The 16,689-nt window shown below is 35.3% G+C and overlaps 1 protein-coding gene and 1 long non-coding RNA gene across 16 annotated transcripts; one reads left to right on the forward strand and one right to left on the reverse strand.

Moving 5' to 3' along the window:
• Positions 1-40: 40 nt before the first annotated feature.
• LOC105144112 (uncharacterized) lies at positions 41-15,283 on the forward strand. 15 transcript variants are annotated; one of them, XR_015547793.1, is made up of 11 exons: positions 41-161; positions 3,782-3,987; positions 4,122-4,405; positions 4,495-4,700; positions 4,776-5,049; positions 7,838-8,339; positions 8,416-8,933; positions 9,067-9,344; positions 9,450-11,400; positions 11,916-12,037; positions 12,105-12,820. It is a non-coding gene; the product is annotated as an uncharacterized LOC105144112 (long non-coding RNA). The 15 variants fall into 15 exon arrangements; XR_015547783.1 differs by having other exon boundaries at positions 58-403; XR_015547791.1 differs by lacking the exon at positions 41-161 and adding an exon at positions 2,662-3,566.
• LOC105144138 (F-box only protein 32) lies at positions 3,616-16,651 on the reverse strand. The gene is made up of 7 exons (XM_011052843.2): positions 16,301-16,651; positions 5,569-5,615; positions 5,174-5,223; positions 4,769-4,955; positions 4,426-4,601; positions 4,082-4,332; positions 3,616-3,959 (listed from the first exon to the last, which is right to left on the reverse strand). The coding sequence occupies exons 1-7, from the start codon at positions 16,420-16,422 to the stop codon at positions 3,761-3,763; spliced, it is 1,032 nt and encodes a 343-aa protein (XP_011051145.1). The 5' UTR covers positions 16,423-16,651; the 3' UTR covers positions 3,616-3,760.
• Between the last annotated feature and the right edge of the window lie 38 nt (positions 16,652-16,689).

Consider the following 16,689-nt stretch of genomic DNA (forward strand, 5'->3'; position numbering starts at 1 on the left):
GGATGTTGCTATGTAGTTTACATCCACTTTGTCAGAGGGCAGTAGTGCGCGGCAATATTTAATTTTGTGGTTATAGGTTTTGGACCGTCATGTCCTCTCAGATTTCTCTGGTCCATTTGGTCCATCATGGTCCATCACTTCAGCGGCGACCTCAGAGCGAGGTATATGTGATACGAGATGCTCCGCATGTCGCATTAATTCATGAAAATTAAATTAATACGAACGCGAATTGATTTAATTTCCGATCCGTGAACATGTCGAACGACTGCCATTCGTCGAAGATACATATAGTTATACTTCGCAAAGACGAGGATACATTAATCGATTAGCCACTTTACATATATATATTTAAATAAAGTTTATTTTGAAGCATTGCACAACACTGCTCTACACATCTGCTTACGTAAGTAAAATAATCCCGATCACAAGAATCCATTTCGATATAATCATATATTTATATGTACACACCTTACAGAGACCAAATTCGTTGAATTAATATAGTACATAATGAGCTGCCAAATGATTCTCGAATATATATCTCTCTCGAGTTTGCCGCCACTTGTTTTTAGAGTCGCCTTTTCTTAGTGACTAGGTTTACATCTTAAGTCATGTAGCGGTTTGCAAGTTTCGACTACGAATAAAACGACGAATATCAAAAAAACATTCCTTGTCGCTGCGCAGAAAAGGTTTTGCATAAACGCCGCATTGTCTCTGGTGTAAATGCAATAGCATCCGGCTTTGGCAGTATGATTTTTCATTCTCCGATTTAGGTACACAGCAGTGCAATTTCTCTTTTCTTTTTCCTTCATTAATACATTATAACTTAGGTCTTTCTTAGAAACACGTCGACGGCTTAAAGCTTGAATGAATAAACGTGTGTACGCAACATTGAACATCGTATGATAAGTAATGCAAATATAGGGCCTATCTTGCAAAATGAACATACAAAACACCAAAAGTTCAAATGTACGTTATTTCTCTACCCTGTATAAGCGACGACAAGATTCTGAGGTCCTTGTATGCATCTGCTCTTGATTGACACAATAATAATTATTCACGTTTTGTACTTTGTAAGTTAGGTACAGCCCATTCTACAATTGCATACGCGTAGTTGTAACTGGTTATAGTTGTAAGAATTGACCAACCACAATCAAATATTTTCCTGCGATTGGTTAATTCTTACAACTACAACGACTTAGAACTTAATAGCTTAGGGTAGCTTCCAAAAAGCGATTCAATACAATCCAGTGAACATCTCATTCTTGTTTAACAAAAGGAAGGGTGAACAAAAGGATGTAATGATGCACCGTATCACATGTGTCTTGTTGGAAGATATCCTTAATGTACATATTCATCACAACGCTCGGACGACCGTCGAATTGAATCCTTTGAAAACTCATAATAGTAACGTGATTTTTGCATGCTCAGCAAACGAAAATGGATTGAAATGAGTTGAAATGGATTCAGATTTTCAGAAATATTGATTCACGAAAGTTAAAATGAATGCTTTTCTGAATGCATTTTTATTCATTTATAGAATTGTATGAAGCATATCTCTATGCCTTTCAATCTAAAAATAATATTAGCTTTTTCTGTGCACACAAACACAATTGTGAATACTGTTCAATTCAAAATTTTGAATAGGAAATGTTTTTCAATCCAATTGCATCCAATTGAATCTAATTGAATCCAATTGAATCCAATTAAATTCAAAAAAAGTATTCGCTATTTAAAATACGCATTCGGATAGAAAAAAATTTCAATCATTTTAATCCATTCTTTGCTAAGTGAAGAAAAGCTTCTTGGAGCTCTCCTGCGACATATTGATCGAGAATTACATTCGTTACATCGCGACAAAGTAAAAAAAGAAGCGCGAAGAGAAAGGATAAATAAAAAATATTGCACAAAAGTAGCTTATACAATACATTATGAATTAAAGTTGACGCGCAATGTCTTTTGGATGGATGTTTTATGCACGGGATGGAAGAGTTACTGTTCCGTTATGTTTTATAGTAACAGTTTGATCATAACGTTGTAATTGTTTATGACTAATAATAACTAATTAAACGCTGAGATTGCGCTAAGGTTGGGAAAGTTTCTTTGAAAAATAACGTTACTCGTTATAAATAATGACTAAAAAGTAACGAGTTAATTTTTTTAGTAACGAGTGACTTTCAACTCATTGCAAGTAACGATCGACTTTCCAACCCTGATGTCATGTCAAAAATTCGTTATTGACAAATTGTTATTATGAGATTATAACGATAAGTACATAACGGCGTTATGTACTTATACAAGTATAACTAGTAACTTCCATTCCCTGATTTTATAATACCATTGGAAAAAGTAAAAATAACGTGAATATCAAAATTGTCAATTAATCTAAATGCAAATCCGAAATGCAATAGAATCACGAAAAGCATTGAATATATGTTCGTTCAAGAAACAGTGTTTCCATGTTGCACCGATGAGTATACATTGAATTAAAAGATTTAAAAAATGCTCTTGTACGACATTCTTTTTTTTCACGCGTTATATCTTAACGTCATCGAAATGTTTTGTAATAATGGAAGAAAAGGATAGACTCGATTGTCTTCGTCGATATTGTATACAAAAAATATATACGTGCAATAATAAATTTGACGTTTAGAGTTCTTTCGCATTGCAGTAGTGCAATCGCAAGAAAATGAAATTCTCATTCCATTGATAAGAATTAGGATCGAGCTCGTTCCAAGCAACAAGAGAAATGGCTCTCGCTGCAGAAAATCAAACCTGCTTCGAGATTTCTCGTCAACATTTTAATAAATCGATGAAAGACTTGCAAAGACTGATACTATTATCAGCGAAGACGTATCTCGAGGGGTGCTACCGCATAACCACACATAGTCATTTGTCGACTTTGAATAATATCGAAAAAAAACATGCTAGTATAAATCAATAATCATTCTTACGCGATCTTTCTAAACGCGACTTTTTTTCATTGCAAATAACATTGTTATACGACTAGCTTCTACTCTCTACAACCGTAACTCGAAGGATAATGAAAATATCCTCCCTAATCATTCTTAAAACGTATCCACGCCACAGGAATCTCGAAGCAAAGGAAACCAGATCAGGAATCTCATATTACACGGAAGATTCCGATCAGAAAATACCAATTGCACTCGATCAAGATACAGAATGAGCCTGATGAAGTGAAAATCAGTAGGGAATATTACTTAACGATCAAAGACAGAGAGAGAAAAAGATTATTCCTCAACGAAACTTGAGCTATTAATTATGAAGCAATTAAAATTAGAACTTCAGAGGATATTGATTCACGTATCGTGTGACGTTTGTGCAGGCACACGTGTCTTTGTGTCTTTCTGGCTCTGGGCAGCTTTTGAGCCTTTTAAATACTGAAGCTCGTTCATTAGATAAGTAGGCCTCTGGATATTTATTAAGGTCGGCGTCGAATTTCTCAAAGGACGTATTCCTAATACCGATATCTATCTTTCAGGTTCATACAGTATATTGAGAGAACAAATAGAGAATATATTTCGAGTTAAATATATCTTTTTCAGAAGGTAACGTTTTAGAGTCTCTCTAAATGCAGCGCAACATCTTTAAACGTCATTCTATTATTTTCTTTCATACGTATAGCATTTATCCCGTCAAGCAATCATTCATAGCGGCAGTTGCGTCGCAGTTTCCGCTTTTTTCCGTACATACACCATTCATTCTTACGAGCTCTTACGATATAGTCGTGTCTCGAAAGCTTTCACAGCGAGAAAAATTTCAGAAAGGTCTGCGGAGGGATCGGCACATGGAGAGATGCTTGGTCGACGTCCGCCAGTTTCTCTTGAAACGCAGGATCCTGATCTGCGATGCAGGGATGACCCAGCGACCGCCAGAATAAGCAGCGGCAATTACGGCATAACTGTATCATCTCGGCATACTCCTCTCGCAATCCGAACAATCTGGACAGAATAAGGACATGTAGAAAATGTATAATATGATGTTGACAAATGCAAAGTTACGAATGCTAAATGATACTGATGCAGTAATCTCAATTCAATCGCGTATAAAAGAATAGCCGTACCTCCGAGCGATAGTGAATATGGTTTTCCAATCTTTCCCAGGATTATTCTGTCTGGTGGTAGCAATTTGCTGTGGCGTAAAATGATATTGGGCAAGCTCGCGCCAGATTCGCTGTTCTTGCGCTAAAACGGCAAGGTGTTCGCACGCCTCGGAAGAAGCTTCGATGTCTCGAGGGTCGCTCAAGCGTAGGAGGATCTCTCGACGACACTCAGGCGGCAGATCCGACCATTGAGGTTGCTGCTCCTCGTCCGGCTATAATAACTCGTTTGTTATTGATCAACCTTTATCACGAATTTCCTTGAAATCATTCCATCCTAACTTTTATGTAATTTTTTATTACGTTACCTGGGTAATAGTGATTGACGAAGCGATTTGCAATATTCTCTCCAGAGCTGCTTTATGTTTCTCCCACAGGATAACGGAACCCAAGGGTCTGCCACCCCAGCAGCAACCAGCGCTAAAGGCTCGAACTCTTTCTATAAGACGCCGCAGCCTTCCTGTCTGTTGTTGCGACAGTGACACTAAAACAACCATCAATTCAGCATGAATAACTAAAATTAATATTTTTCTCTTTCTTTAGGAAAAAAAGATATTGACAAGTAGAAAAATATCATGAAATTGTTAGATAAATTTCACAATGGATTATTTAAAGATTTTTACAAGTTTTGTAAGCACAAAACCCTTTTACCTTCCAGAGCGACTTCCTCGAGCATATTGAAAAGCACTCTTTGAGCGCATCCGCTAAGACCGCCCATTCTATGACTGACCAAGAGATCCAGGAGACGGACTATGTAATTGAATCGACGGCAGTCGTGTACAGCGGATAGGAAATCCAGCCTCTTCAAGGCGTCGCTCAGGCCATTGAAGCCAGCGATCTGTAAATTTAGAAACGGATAATGAATGATTCCGCTCGCTACGACGTCTAAGTATAGGTAGATACTTAGAAGATTCGTCGACAGTTTGTTACTGGTATCTCTTGCTCTTTTTTTCTTACTTACTACACTCAACCTGTCTTTATCGGGTAAATCGTAGTCTTTTTCCTCTTGCACAAGGTTGTGTCTAAATTAAGACCAAGCCAAAAGGAGTCACTCACCTCGCGTGTACATTTCAACGTGATGTGACAATGTGGTTGGACGGCATTTTCTGAAATTTAAGAAAAATACTCGTTATTTCAATCGTCGTCTTTATGGGTGCATTGTTTGATTAAAAACTGCTCTTATTACTCGACAAAAAAATTATTTTTTTAGATCTCTATATATTATAATTATTATATATATATATATATATATATATATATATATATATATATATTATTTGAAGATCTTCGATAAACATCTAACTCAAATTATTAATATCGCAACAAAATGAAACACGAAGAAGGAAAAAGTCTACAATATAAACTTGAATTTATAATTATAGCTAACGAAGGCCTCACATCGGCTAGAATAGATAAGGTCTCAAGTTTTCAATATAGGCTACGCTACGCACCTTTCTTCTTGTCCTTCTCTTTCTTATCGCCGGCATCTTTTTCGCCGCTGTAAAAAAAAGTATTCTTTAAATACATCATTAAATTCGTTAAAATTTAAAGAATTTATTGAAACGAGAAGCAATGCGCAAACGTAGAATTTTTGCAATTAAAAAAAGACTAAAAAATTAAACTATAAAAGTTAAACTAAAAATTTTGATCCATTCGCTTCTTTCAATTTCAGTTACATGATATAAAATATAATAACAAAAATTTTATTTATTTTATTTATCTATCGAATAATTTATCTTATAAACCTATTTATCTTATGCCCAATGGAAATGCGAAGAAGATACTTCCTGCAAGATGCTGAGAGTACTAATGTACGGATCCCAATTATGGCACAATACACCGCGACCGGTTTCAGCGAACTCGCGGCTGCTACGACTCAACGGAGTTAGCTTCGGTTCGACTACGGAAAGACTATCGTGGCAAAATAATGTTCAAGAAACAACTTCGTAGGATTTATATTTGTTTTCTTACAGTCTTTCGTATACAGCATTTTGTTTCACAAAATACTTGTAAGAATATATCCTACTGAAATATTTCTAAAAAATTTTCTACACTAATGATATAATAAATATATAAGGTCAATAATAATAATTATTATTATAGTTGAAATTAATTCAAGCTTAGATGATAATAATATAGATACTCGGATAATAATTATCAATTTTTATAATATAATGTCGATTTTAAATATTCTTACAAAGAAAACTATACTTTCTTGCTATTTATCTAAATATAACTAATATCATTTTCAATAAGAAACAATGAATTTTTAATTTTTATCTGTATAATATTTTGAAAAAATTGAAAAAAGTAAACACACTTTATTATTAAGTGATTGTGAGTTACTAATATTATCATCGTGTTGGTATTCGACAAAAAAGAAGGAAAAAACACGCGTAGGCGTTCGTGTCTACGGTATAATCACATTTAAACAGACCACAACGAATCCGTCTCGAGAGTGGTACCTTCACCATCGTTCACAAAGATCGTAATTGCTTTATAATACATTGATCATAATTAAGGTGGACACACCTTGCATAGACATTAACAGTCACTTTCATCGAACTATAGTAACATTCTTATTTCAATTGTAACACATGAGAAATTGGAGGAAGCGGAAAAATGCATCGAAACTGCAGCAAATCGCATTAGGCTCTGCGCGTTTATACGTCAGGATGACTCTATAATCTCTTAATAGACGCGACGTTAGTTATTTAACTGTCACTACACTGCATTCTATTTATAAAAAAAAAGTTCGAATACATGCGTCAACATGCATAAGATTCATTCTCATTTTTAAAATGCCGGAGATTAAATCGCGCAAAGTTGGGATGCGAATTGCGGCCATCTTTGCTCTAATTTAGAAGTTTTAAAACACTCGCGATCAATACTTATTGAATTCAGTCTTTTATAAATCCGTTTAAAATATGAAGTCTACGATACGAAGGAATCAAGTTCTGCTGCATATAAAAATGTGTTCCGATTTCTTCTCCGCAATTATTCATACTATAAAAACTTTCAGCTATAAAAATACTTGCATAGAAACTCGATTCTTTCCAAGGGTATAAAATTCTTCATTTTCAATTGTAGAAGAATATAGCGAATTACGTTCGGATTCGAATATAAAGATTGAGAAAGATATTATTTCTTCATTTCTTCATTTTATCATTTATAACAGATTCTTCTATATAATTTTTGTTATAGAGAAGAAATATTATTTCTCGAATGAAGAAATGCAAATTTGATTTTTGTGCATTAAAAACTTGTAGCAAATATTATTGCTAAATCTTGAAAAGTTTACCATTATATCGTTTCAAATTTTTATATGAATCTTCGAATCGAGTGTTTTAAAATATTTAAAATAATTCTTTTCTTATTCTTTAATGTCTAGATACATTTCGTCGCACTTGTCGCGCTTATCATTCTGTCTACGCAAGTAACGGCGACGAACGTTCTATTATAGGGACGCAACGATGACCTTGTATGTTAACTCGTGCATATATTCGCATATATATACAAACAGCCTCGCGTGCGGGACGTATTTGTGATTTTTCCGCGAGAATGAACGAGACTAGATACGGGAAAACATTTTTTCATTTTAATATATCGATCGGTGATGCGTGCCCTTGCCCTTTCTCTTTCAAATTGCCGGGTTCGGTGATTAAGATTGTCGAATCACCTATAGAGGACTTGATATTAATAAGCTTATATGTGTTGCAGGAATGATCGTCAGAGAAAAAGAGAGAGATCTCGTACCATCAGACCATAGGATTATTACATAACTACTTGTAGCGCTCATTACAAGATCAATTGTAGATGCATGTGTTAAAAAACGAACCGTAAATGCGGAAAATCTTCCACTGTGTAATACCGATAACTTGCAACTGGAGCGATCAATGTCACGTCAATGTTCTATGGCTTGAGGGTGGAAGGACAAATATCATATATTGGAATATACGGATTGACGTCATATTATTCACGGTGTCAAGATTGTTCGTTTTATTCTAATAATAAACCGGAGTAGATGATGTTGAATCAAACATTAACAGTATATGAATTATGAATAAAATGTTTATGAATTCATGAATTAAAAACAATGGCTTTTGCGTTTTAAAAGTATTTAATTTATAATCTTAGACATTTTATGATTTTATGATTAATAATAAGAAGCTTTTACTTCGTTAAATATTATCTCGATTGTGAGTGACATAGTTTCACAAAGGTATAAGTACAATACGTTGATAGAAGATAGGCTTAGAAAGTTCTGCGGTCTCTTCATTCCTTTATTCTCTTTCTAGTTCCGAGATGCAGAAGGACGTCGGTTATTTTAGGTCTCTGCAATATACGGAGATTGATGTACACAAATGCATTCTCTGCACTCGAACTATCATCATTGTGCCGTTTACTTTTACGATATAAAACAGTCGAGTTGGATACATACAAATAAAAAATTGTTAAAAAAGCAAATTTTGAGAGACTCGACGACGTGTCGTTGAAAAACAGATTTCAGTATAGCAATGCGGAGATGGAATCCGGCGGAATGATAGAATTTGGTAACGAATATCTAAAGAGATTCGCGTACAAGATTATATGTTTCGAATCGGATATAGTTTGATTGTTGACTGTCTGATAAATTTTGTCATTTCAAAATGTGAAAAACAAGGCTGTTTTCAAGAAGCTCTTATGAAACAAGAGATTCAGGGTGATGTATAGACATGCAGGTAGATACATATATCAATTAAGGATTTCAGCCAAAAATAAAGGAAATAGCAAAACAAGCATAAAATGTTAGACTGCTGCTTTGGTAAAACACAAAGTACGTATATTCTTATTGATAATCTTTTTTATCTATTTTTTCTTTCATTGACGGCACTTTCATATACTTTGCAATGTGCGAATAATTAATTCGCGAATATAGAAATCGGCCGGTACGAAACTTTTACTTCCAGTTCGAGTTCACCGACCCTTTCATGGTGCGCGCACCACGTCTAATCCCGTTTCCAAGCTGGGAAAACGCGCGTAGGACGGCTATACGTCGGTTGAATCATCGAAATAATGGTGCGGTCGCATCGGCCGTGTGTGTTAAGTCGACGAGGGAAATGGAGAAAACCAGCTTTTAGATTCTTCCGCAACAGTTCGCGTACTTTTCAGTCATTTCGTCAACGTCAAACTGTATCAAGATTTAAAATCGTTATGCGTGCACGGTGTGATAGTATCGGCAGAAAAGGTACCCCATTAATGCACAACCAAGTCTACCCCGATCCCAGTACAAAGATATTTTTTATAAATTAATATGTGTCTTTAAATTTAATAAGTTATGTATTCCTCATAGGTTTCTCTTGGAAAAAAGAATTCGAATTCTCTCGATATTGCTTCTTTATTGTTTGAGGATGACTCTTCTACGAGACTCTATATTTGCCATTTTTATTTGGAAGATGTGAAGGGATACATAAAGTTGAAGCGATTGAAGGAAAGTCTCTTATTAAGCGTACAAAAATAAAAAGAAATACAAGATACGCTTTCATTGTATTGCACCATTTCCCGAGTTACCGTCGTTGCTGCGTTCTGCGAAAGTAAAATATCGTGGTCGACAGCATCGAGTCGAATCCACATGTACGAAAAAGCCGCACCGTCTAACCGAATTTATCAAGGCTGCATGAGGTACATATACCCTGTGAGGGGATTGCGAATTGGCGCAGGTCACGTTGATAGCTAGGTCGCGACCTACTTCCGCACTAGCAAGATGCATGATTGCACGCGTCAGTAGTTTCCCGTTTTGAGAATTCGATCTAACCCTTAAAGGATCTAGCGCTTAAAGGATATCTGATCCTATGAAGATATACATTTTCATGAACCACTCAAAAATCGGCTGTTTCAGCGGTTCGTGAAAATGTATCTTCATCGACGAAAATATTGTTCCTGTGCATAGGAAAATCCAAAGAGGATTCGCAATATTGTCAATGCTAAATGTCGGAAGTATACGATTTGTTCATATATTTTTCTTAAAGAAATTGTATAAATATTTAATTTTAATATACAGTCAATTTTAACTAATGTATTAAAATTTATCCGCATTTACACTCCACTTTTATCAAGATATGTGTGCATTTAGCATATATTGTAGTTTACATATATTACAGAATCTCAGAAATAGAAATGTGCGCATTTATCGATAGACGAGAGCTGTGAATATACGGACCTATAAGTGCAATTTTATATGGCATTGCTGAAAATTATTCGACTTGATAGACCACATTCTTTTCAACAATATTATGTCAAACAATTTATATTACTGATGTTATTATAACCTGATAGTCATAATATATTTTATTGAATTTTTATCTTTCAGCGATATTTCTAATTTCTCGAAGAAAAGCTTCCGATATAAACTCTATTAACTTTTAATTTTAATCCCGTAGTTCGTTTTTATCTAACGTGAAGGAAAAGGAATAGCTAGGCCAGACGGTTTCTTTCAGCGAGTGCGAGAAAGCGCAACGAAGTCGAGCACTCTGTCGAAACTCCAACATTGCGTTTCACATGATATATTGATAGTTATTCCTTTATAAAATTCAAACATCTCAAGAATGTACAGAAATATCATAAAGTAATATTTCAATTAATTATTACGAATGTCAAATTCAAAACACGTGCATCTTGAATATTTTATAATAAAACTGAAATACTGCTTTTCATACAACTTGCATTTTTACAAATGTAAACTACGAAATAGTCATTGTAAAAACCATATTAATAATTAAGAAAATTTAAAATTAGATCATTATGTATAATATTTCTGTACTGTATAATATCGCACTATTACTAGAGAATATTATATATTTATTCTAAAAATAGATAACATATCGTTAATAACAGGAATATTCAATGTGCATGAATTAACATAATTCATATCATATTTACGATATAACGCAATGTACTAATGAAAGTGTTGTAGGTTGCCTGTTGTGTAGATGCTCAAGACTTGCATTCGCAAAAAAATCCGCATGCACACGCACGCACGCACGCACGCATACACGCATGCACGTATTATTAGAATTATTAATTAGAAATGCAAGGGACACGCGAGATCGCACGACTTGAAAAATAAATATTCCAAATAACAATAATAAATGCCAAATGTTCGCCAGCGTCTGGTAGCAATTTAACAGAAATAAACGCAGTATACATGATATATCCGCATCGCGCGAAAGAAAGAGTTTCGTGCGACTGTATTTTAAATACGTTTTCCAACGGATTATTAATAAACGAAAATAAGTGTGTGACACGTAAGTAAACAGACAAATTTATAATAGTCTTATATAAAATGTAAATAATTATATATACAGGGTGTCCCAGAATGACCGCCAAATATTTCGTGTATTTGTAGAGCGGTTGTTAGAATTAAACTGACAATGAGTCGAAAAGTCCTCTATAATTTTGGTATTTTCGCAATAAACAATTTTTGTTACATGCTCTTTTTCTGTGAAGTTGATAGTACTTGAGTAAAAAATTATTGAAAACTAATATTCTACAATTTTTAGTAATTAATATCTTGTTAACTATTGCGAAAATTGCAAAATGATAAAGGACTTTTCGACTCAGTTCAATCCGTTAGTCCAGCACACGAAATATTTGGCGATCATTCTGGGATACTCTGTATAAATAGTTGGATTGTTAAATTTTGATCTCAAATAATTATAAACATCGCAATTTAACATGTTTAATTAATGCAATGTATTAATTAATGTAATTAATTATGTATTATTTAACATTAGATGTTCATGTACACAATTATTTCTAGAAAATACGTTGTTGCAAATCTATATAACGGATTTTCGACAAATTAATGAACTTTCACGCCTCACGTGTGATATGTAACAATTATCGGTTAGTTGGAGTTACGGAGTTAAATTGCAATTAAGGGTACGTTAAGCGTCAAATGTTTGTGTTTATCGATCGTACTTGGAGCAAACTAATTATCAGATTTCAGGTGAGAACGAAGAAGTGGCTCGGCTTTAGTCGAGACTATTGTACAAAGATAATACGCAGAAGTAGCATTACAGAACGTTTTACTATCTTATAAAATTGTCAGCCGTCACGGAAGCGTAATAATAAGAAACAATTATCACGTTCGTATTTCGAGTCAATTGATGTATTGCGAGTTGCTGTATTGTATTTCTTCTAAGAAAAAACGACGAACATCTTTGACTTACCAAGAGAGAAAAGTTTTGACCAAGTGCAAAAAATCAGTCGAATCTCAGCTTTGGAAAGTTGTTTAAAGCTCCTGAGTAATCGCCGAGGTCATGTTGGAATCGTGACGTCATAAGCGAGAAATGACACGTTGACTTTTATTTCATTTGCAAAATTTGCAAATAAAGAGAATTTGGATGAAAACAAAATGATGAAATCGCTTTAAGCTTTAAAACTATCCGTTTTAAATCCAAACACGTAGTGTTTTGTCTATTGAAAAAATTTAAAACTAAAACATCTCTAAGTGTTTAAAAAATGGAGACAAGGATAAAACACATTTCTTTTTACAGTGGCGCTGAGCGGTTCCTGTAAATGATTCAATTGTAATTCGCATCACTCTCTCGTGATTTCTTGAGTCGAATTTGTAAGCGAAATTCATGCGCAAATGGTAAGAATAATCGATCGTGTTGTATTGCCCTCATGTTTATGAGAAATAATAAGTTGCTGGAAGGAGTATGTTTACGCGGTACTTGTTCTTTTTCTTACAATTAGTCCTATTGCTCGTAGTGGATAGTGATGACTTCTCTCGATCAGATATACCTGTGATGCGCACATATACAGTCATATGGGACTTATAGTTTAACGTCAATTCCAACGAAATTTTGTTAGAGAAGTGTTAGCAAAGAAAGATAGATCTCTATAGATTGTTGCTTCCTTCCGAGAGAAAACTGCACAAGTGTATGAAAATATTTTGGTTTTATCCGGGATCTCTAGCATAGCATAGCATAGACCAGTGCACTGTGTCTACTTTGCCACGTTCGCTCTCTATCCTCTCTACTTATACTTACGACTTACGCGGTACAGCGTACAGCTGCTTCCAAATGCAGTGTGCGTTAGCGGAAACAAAGAATCACGCTGCGATTCTTGACAGCGCGCTCGCGAACACGGGCTGCATGAATGTGCCACGATTCTAATTATCTAAGCCTGTCATGGCCACAAACACAACTGGTGCAACTAGCACAATGGGCTCAATATCCGGCCGAAGAAATCGCGACGCGCGATCGGCGGTCGACCCGAGGACATACGATATGTCGATGTCTTTGACAGATCTTGAGATATATGTATAATTGTAGGCTATAATAATATAATCGAATCTTGAAATCACATTAGCATAAAAATTAGTTAAATTTCGAAACAATAGTCTTAAGTTACTTCAATTTTGAAACAGCATCTCTCTCTCTCTCGCGGTCATCATAACATTTTTTTTTTTTTCACGAAAAATGAGTAATAGAACAATTTCAGGAAATAAGATACATAGAACTGGAGTATATGTAACTTAATTTCTATCACTAGCAAAGAATTTTTATAGACATTCGATATCTCCTGCTTGGGCGAGATCTATTTTTAAAAGTGGTATCACACTATAAACTACACATTTTTAGAAAATTAAAGATAAAGTAGAAATACGATAATTATTTTATGTTTATTAATAATAGTCATAGATGAAATCAGTGTTTTTCTTGCTTGAAGAAAAGAATTTCTACATTTATATACATTGAAAAAAGAAGTGTTTAATTTTAAGATATTAAAATGTTTTGTTCTTGTCTCCATTTTTTAAATATTATATTTAATTAAATATTATATTTAAAGATGTTTTAAGTTTAAAATTTTTTTCAATAAACAAAACACTACGTGTTCGGATTGAAAACATTATGTATTTTAAATCCATAGTGTTTTATTTACGGAAAAAGTTTAAAAGCATCTTTAAGTGTTTAAAGATAGAGACAAGAACAAAACATTTTAATATCTTAAAATTAACTACACTATTCTTATTTTCAGTATACACGTATTCTCCAATCTACTTGTGACGATTTAATTTTGAAAGAACTAAATTAAAATTAATGCGTTCTATAGCTAATAATTTAAATTCTATATATATATATATATATATATATATATTTCCTTTAAAAATCAAGATGTTAGAAGAATATGACGCAGTTCAAACATATCGACTACTATTATTATCGAATACTCTCAAGTGGAATCAACGTTCTTTCTCAGAAGAAAAACAATACAGACTTAGTTAGTAAGGCTAATATTCTTACTAACATCCATTAATTCTTAGAAAACTAAATGTTAAGAAACTAACTCATGGTGTAAACTCTTTCACGAGATGTAACGTTGTTGCATGTATAAAAGAAAATAGTAGATTCATTTTTATACACAACGATACCATTCTCGCGATTTTCGATCAATATCCTAATGCAAAACGTTCAGGTTGATCGCGTAGATAAAAATCTAAACGCACGTGAATCGATTTCGATACGAGCGAGCCTTGTTTGATTTTTGCGCGTGATACAACGTCGAAGTGACTGCAAAGTTATGTTTTTATTTCCGATCAGTAGTACTAAAGAGAGAAACAAGTTTTCAGATTTATTTTCTATTGCAAATTGAGAAAATGTCAGATGCATAATTAATGTCGCTAACGGGAGATTACTTGGATTTTGCCTTCGAATTAAGTAGAATTTTAATTTGAGGGTAAAACACAACTGAAAACAGTTTAAGTCTATAAGTTGGAATATTACAAATCTCGTTTTTTATTTTAGAAATATGTTTGTAACGTTTACATAAAGCTACTTTTGTATCGACGAAAAATACGACGAGAAATGGCATCACCCACAAGCCGCAGCGCGGAGCATCGACGATCAATTCGAGCCTCAATCATGTCAATCCAAAGAACGATGAGATAATGAAAAGTGAAGATTGGACGATACAATAGGTCTGTCCTATCTCTACTGCACGTTTTCCTGCAATTGCCACTCTCTCGAAAGATCAGTTTTATATTCAGATGTATTTATTTCAATATTATTTTATAATATTGATATTTCGGCTTTCGGCTCGAAGTAGAATTGACGCAAAGTGAATAAAAGAATCTCGATTCGTATTTTAGGAATAACCATGTATCCTTGGTGGCTATTTCTGAAACGAAAAATAAAAGAGTCAAGAGAAACAAACATAGTAAGTTTGCGTTGCGTATTACATGTATTACGTATTGCAGATCAATTTGAATAATGTTATGCGTTACTCTGCACGCAAACTTGAAAATCATCTGTATCACGATTCGCGTGAGCGATAACATGGTATCACCCGCGGCTGCGGGTCATGCCGCAGGATCAGCAATCGACTCGCGCAAGGACACTGCTTGTTCGTCAGCCTGCAGATCATCGTAAATTGTAGCACGAGCTGGTGAACGTTATTAACGTTAAACTCGAGTAGCAATCAAGAACATTAACTTGTTCTTATCTTGTTTGAGTTAGACGTTTGCGCTGCATGGAATTAATTATACTGCTGTTACAGGTTTCGCATCATGAAAACTATGATGCGCTGCCAAACGAAAGAGAAGTCAAAATGCAAACGTGTAGTAAGCACAAAGAAAAATTCGATTCTCGGTACTAGAGATCGTGAATAATGGTAACTAGTTCTTTGTCGCTGCACTAAACCGTTTCTATCCTTTTCCTCAACTTCAAATACCTATTAATATTATATATTTAGTTTTCAATTCAACGAGAGAGAGAGAGAGAGAGAGAGAGAGAGTGTTGCATACATTAGTTGAACTGCAAAGAAGAGGCTGTGTTTGGGAATTTCACCAGAGTGCCCCAAGTAATAATATCTTTCATTCCATCTTCATCGTTCATTAGACATAAAACAAAAGGAGATAAGACTACGCACTCGGGTGCACTTGGTTTTCGCGAAACAAATGAAATCGGCGAGTAGTTAAGCCCGCGCGCGATAATGCTCGCGCTCGCATGTAAACAAACGGAGCTGTCAGTCGGATCGATGTAAACGTAAGTAACAGCTGTGTACCGCGCGGAATCGCGAAACGGACAAAGAACGAAGGCGACAGGGAAGAGCGTGAGAGGAAGAGAAAAAGAGAGAAAGAGAGAGCGAGAGCGAGAGCGTTCGATGGAGCAGAGGAACAATAATGAAATGACATACCGTAGAAGAAGCGAGAGGGTTTTGTTGTTGGCGCATTCGAGGATCTTCTTCTTTTCCCATCCCTCGACTGTCTTGACCCATTCCTCGCCTGGGCTACGCCAGTCCTTGGATATGAACGGCATCCTGGGCCTGACAGGCGACGACGACGACGACGACGATGATAATGACGACGGACTGGAGCGACACTCGCAGCTCGTTAACACCGAGACGGCGCAGGGCGCACCTCGTCGTGTCCACGGACGCCGAATGTGTGGTGTGTGCGTCCGCTCAGTCCGCTGCCTGCGACTCGCTCGCGCTTCGCCGCCGAGCCGAGTACCGAACGGCGAGCGCGCATGGCTTTGTTGTAGTGACGTCACCGCGCATCAGCTGTGAGGCCAGCACGGCGCGTC

The sequence above is a fragment of the Acromyrmex echinatior genome, chromosome 16, assembly GCF_024713525.1.
Source record: "Acromyrmex echinatior isolate Ae372 chromosome 16, ASM2471352v2, whole genome shotgun sequence".
In the NCBI taxonomy this organism is placed as follows: Eukaryota; Metazoa; Arthropoda; class Insecta; order Hymenoptera; family Formicidae; genus Acromyrmex; species Acromyrmex echinatior.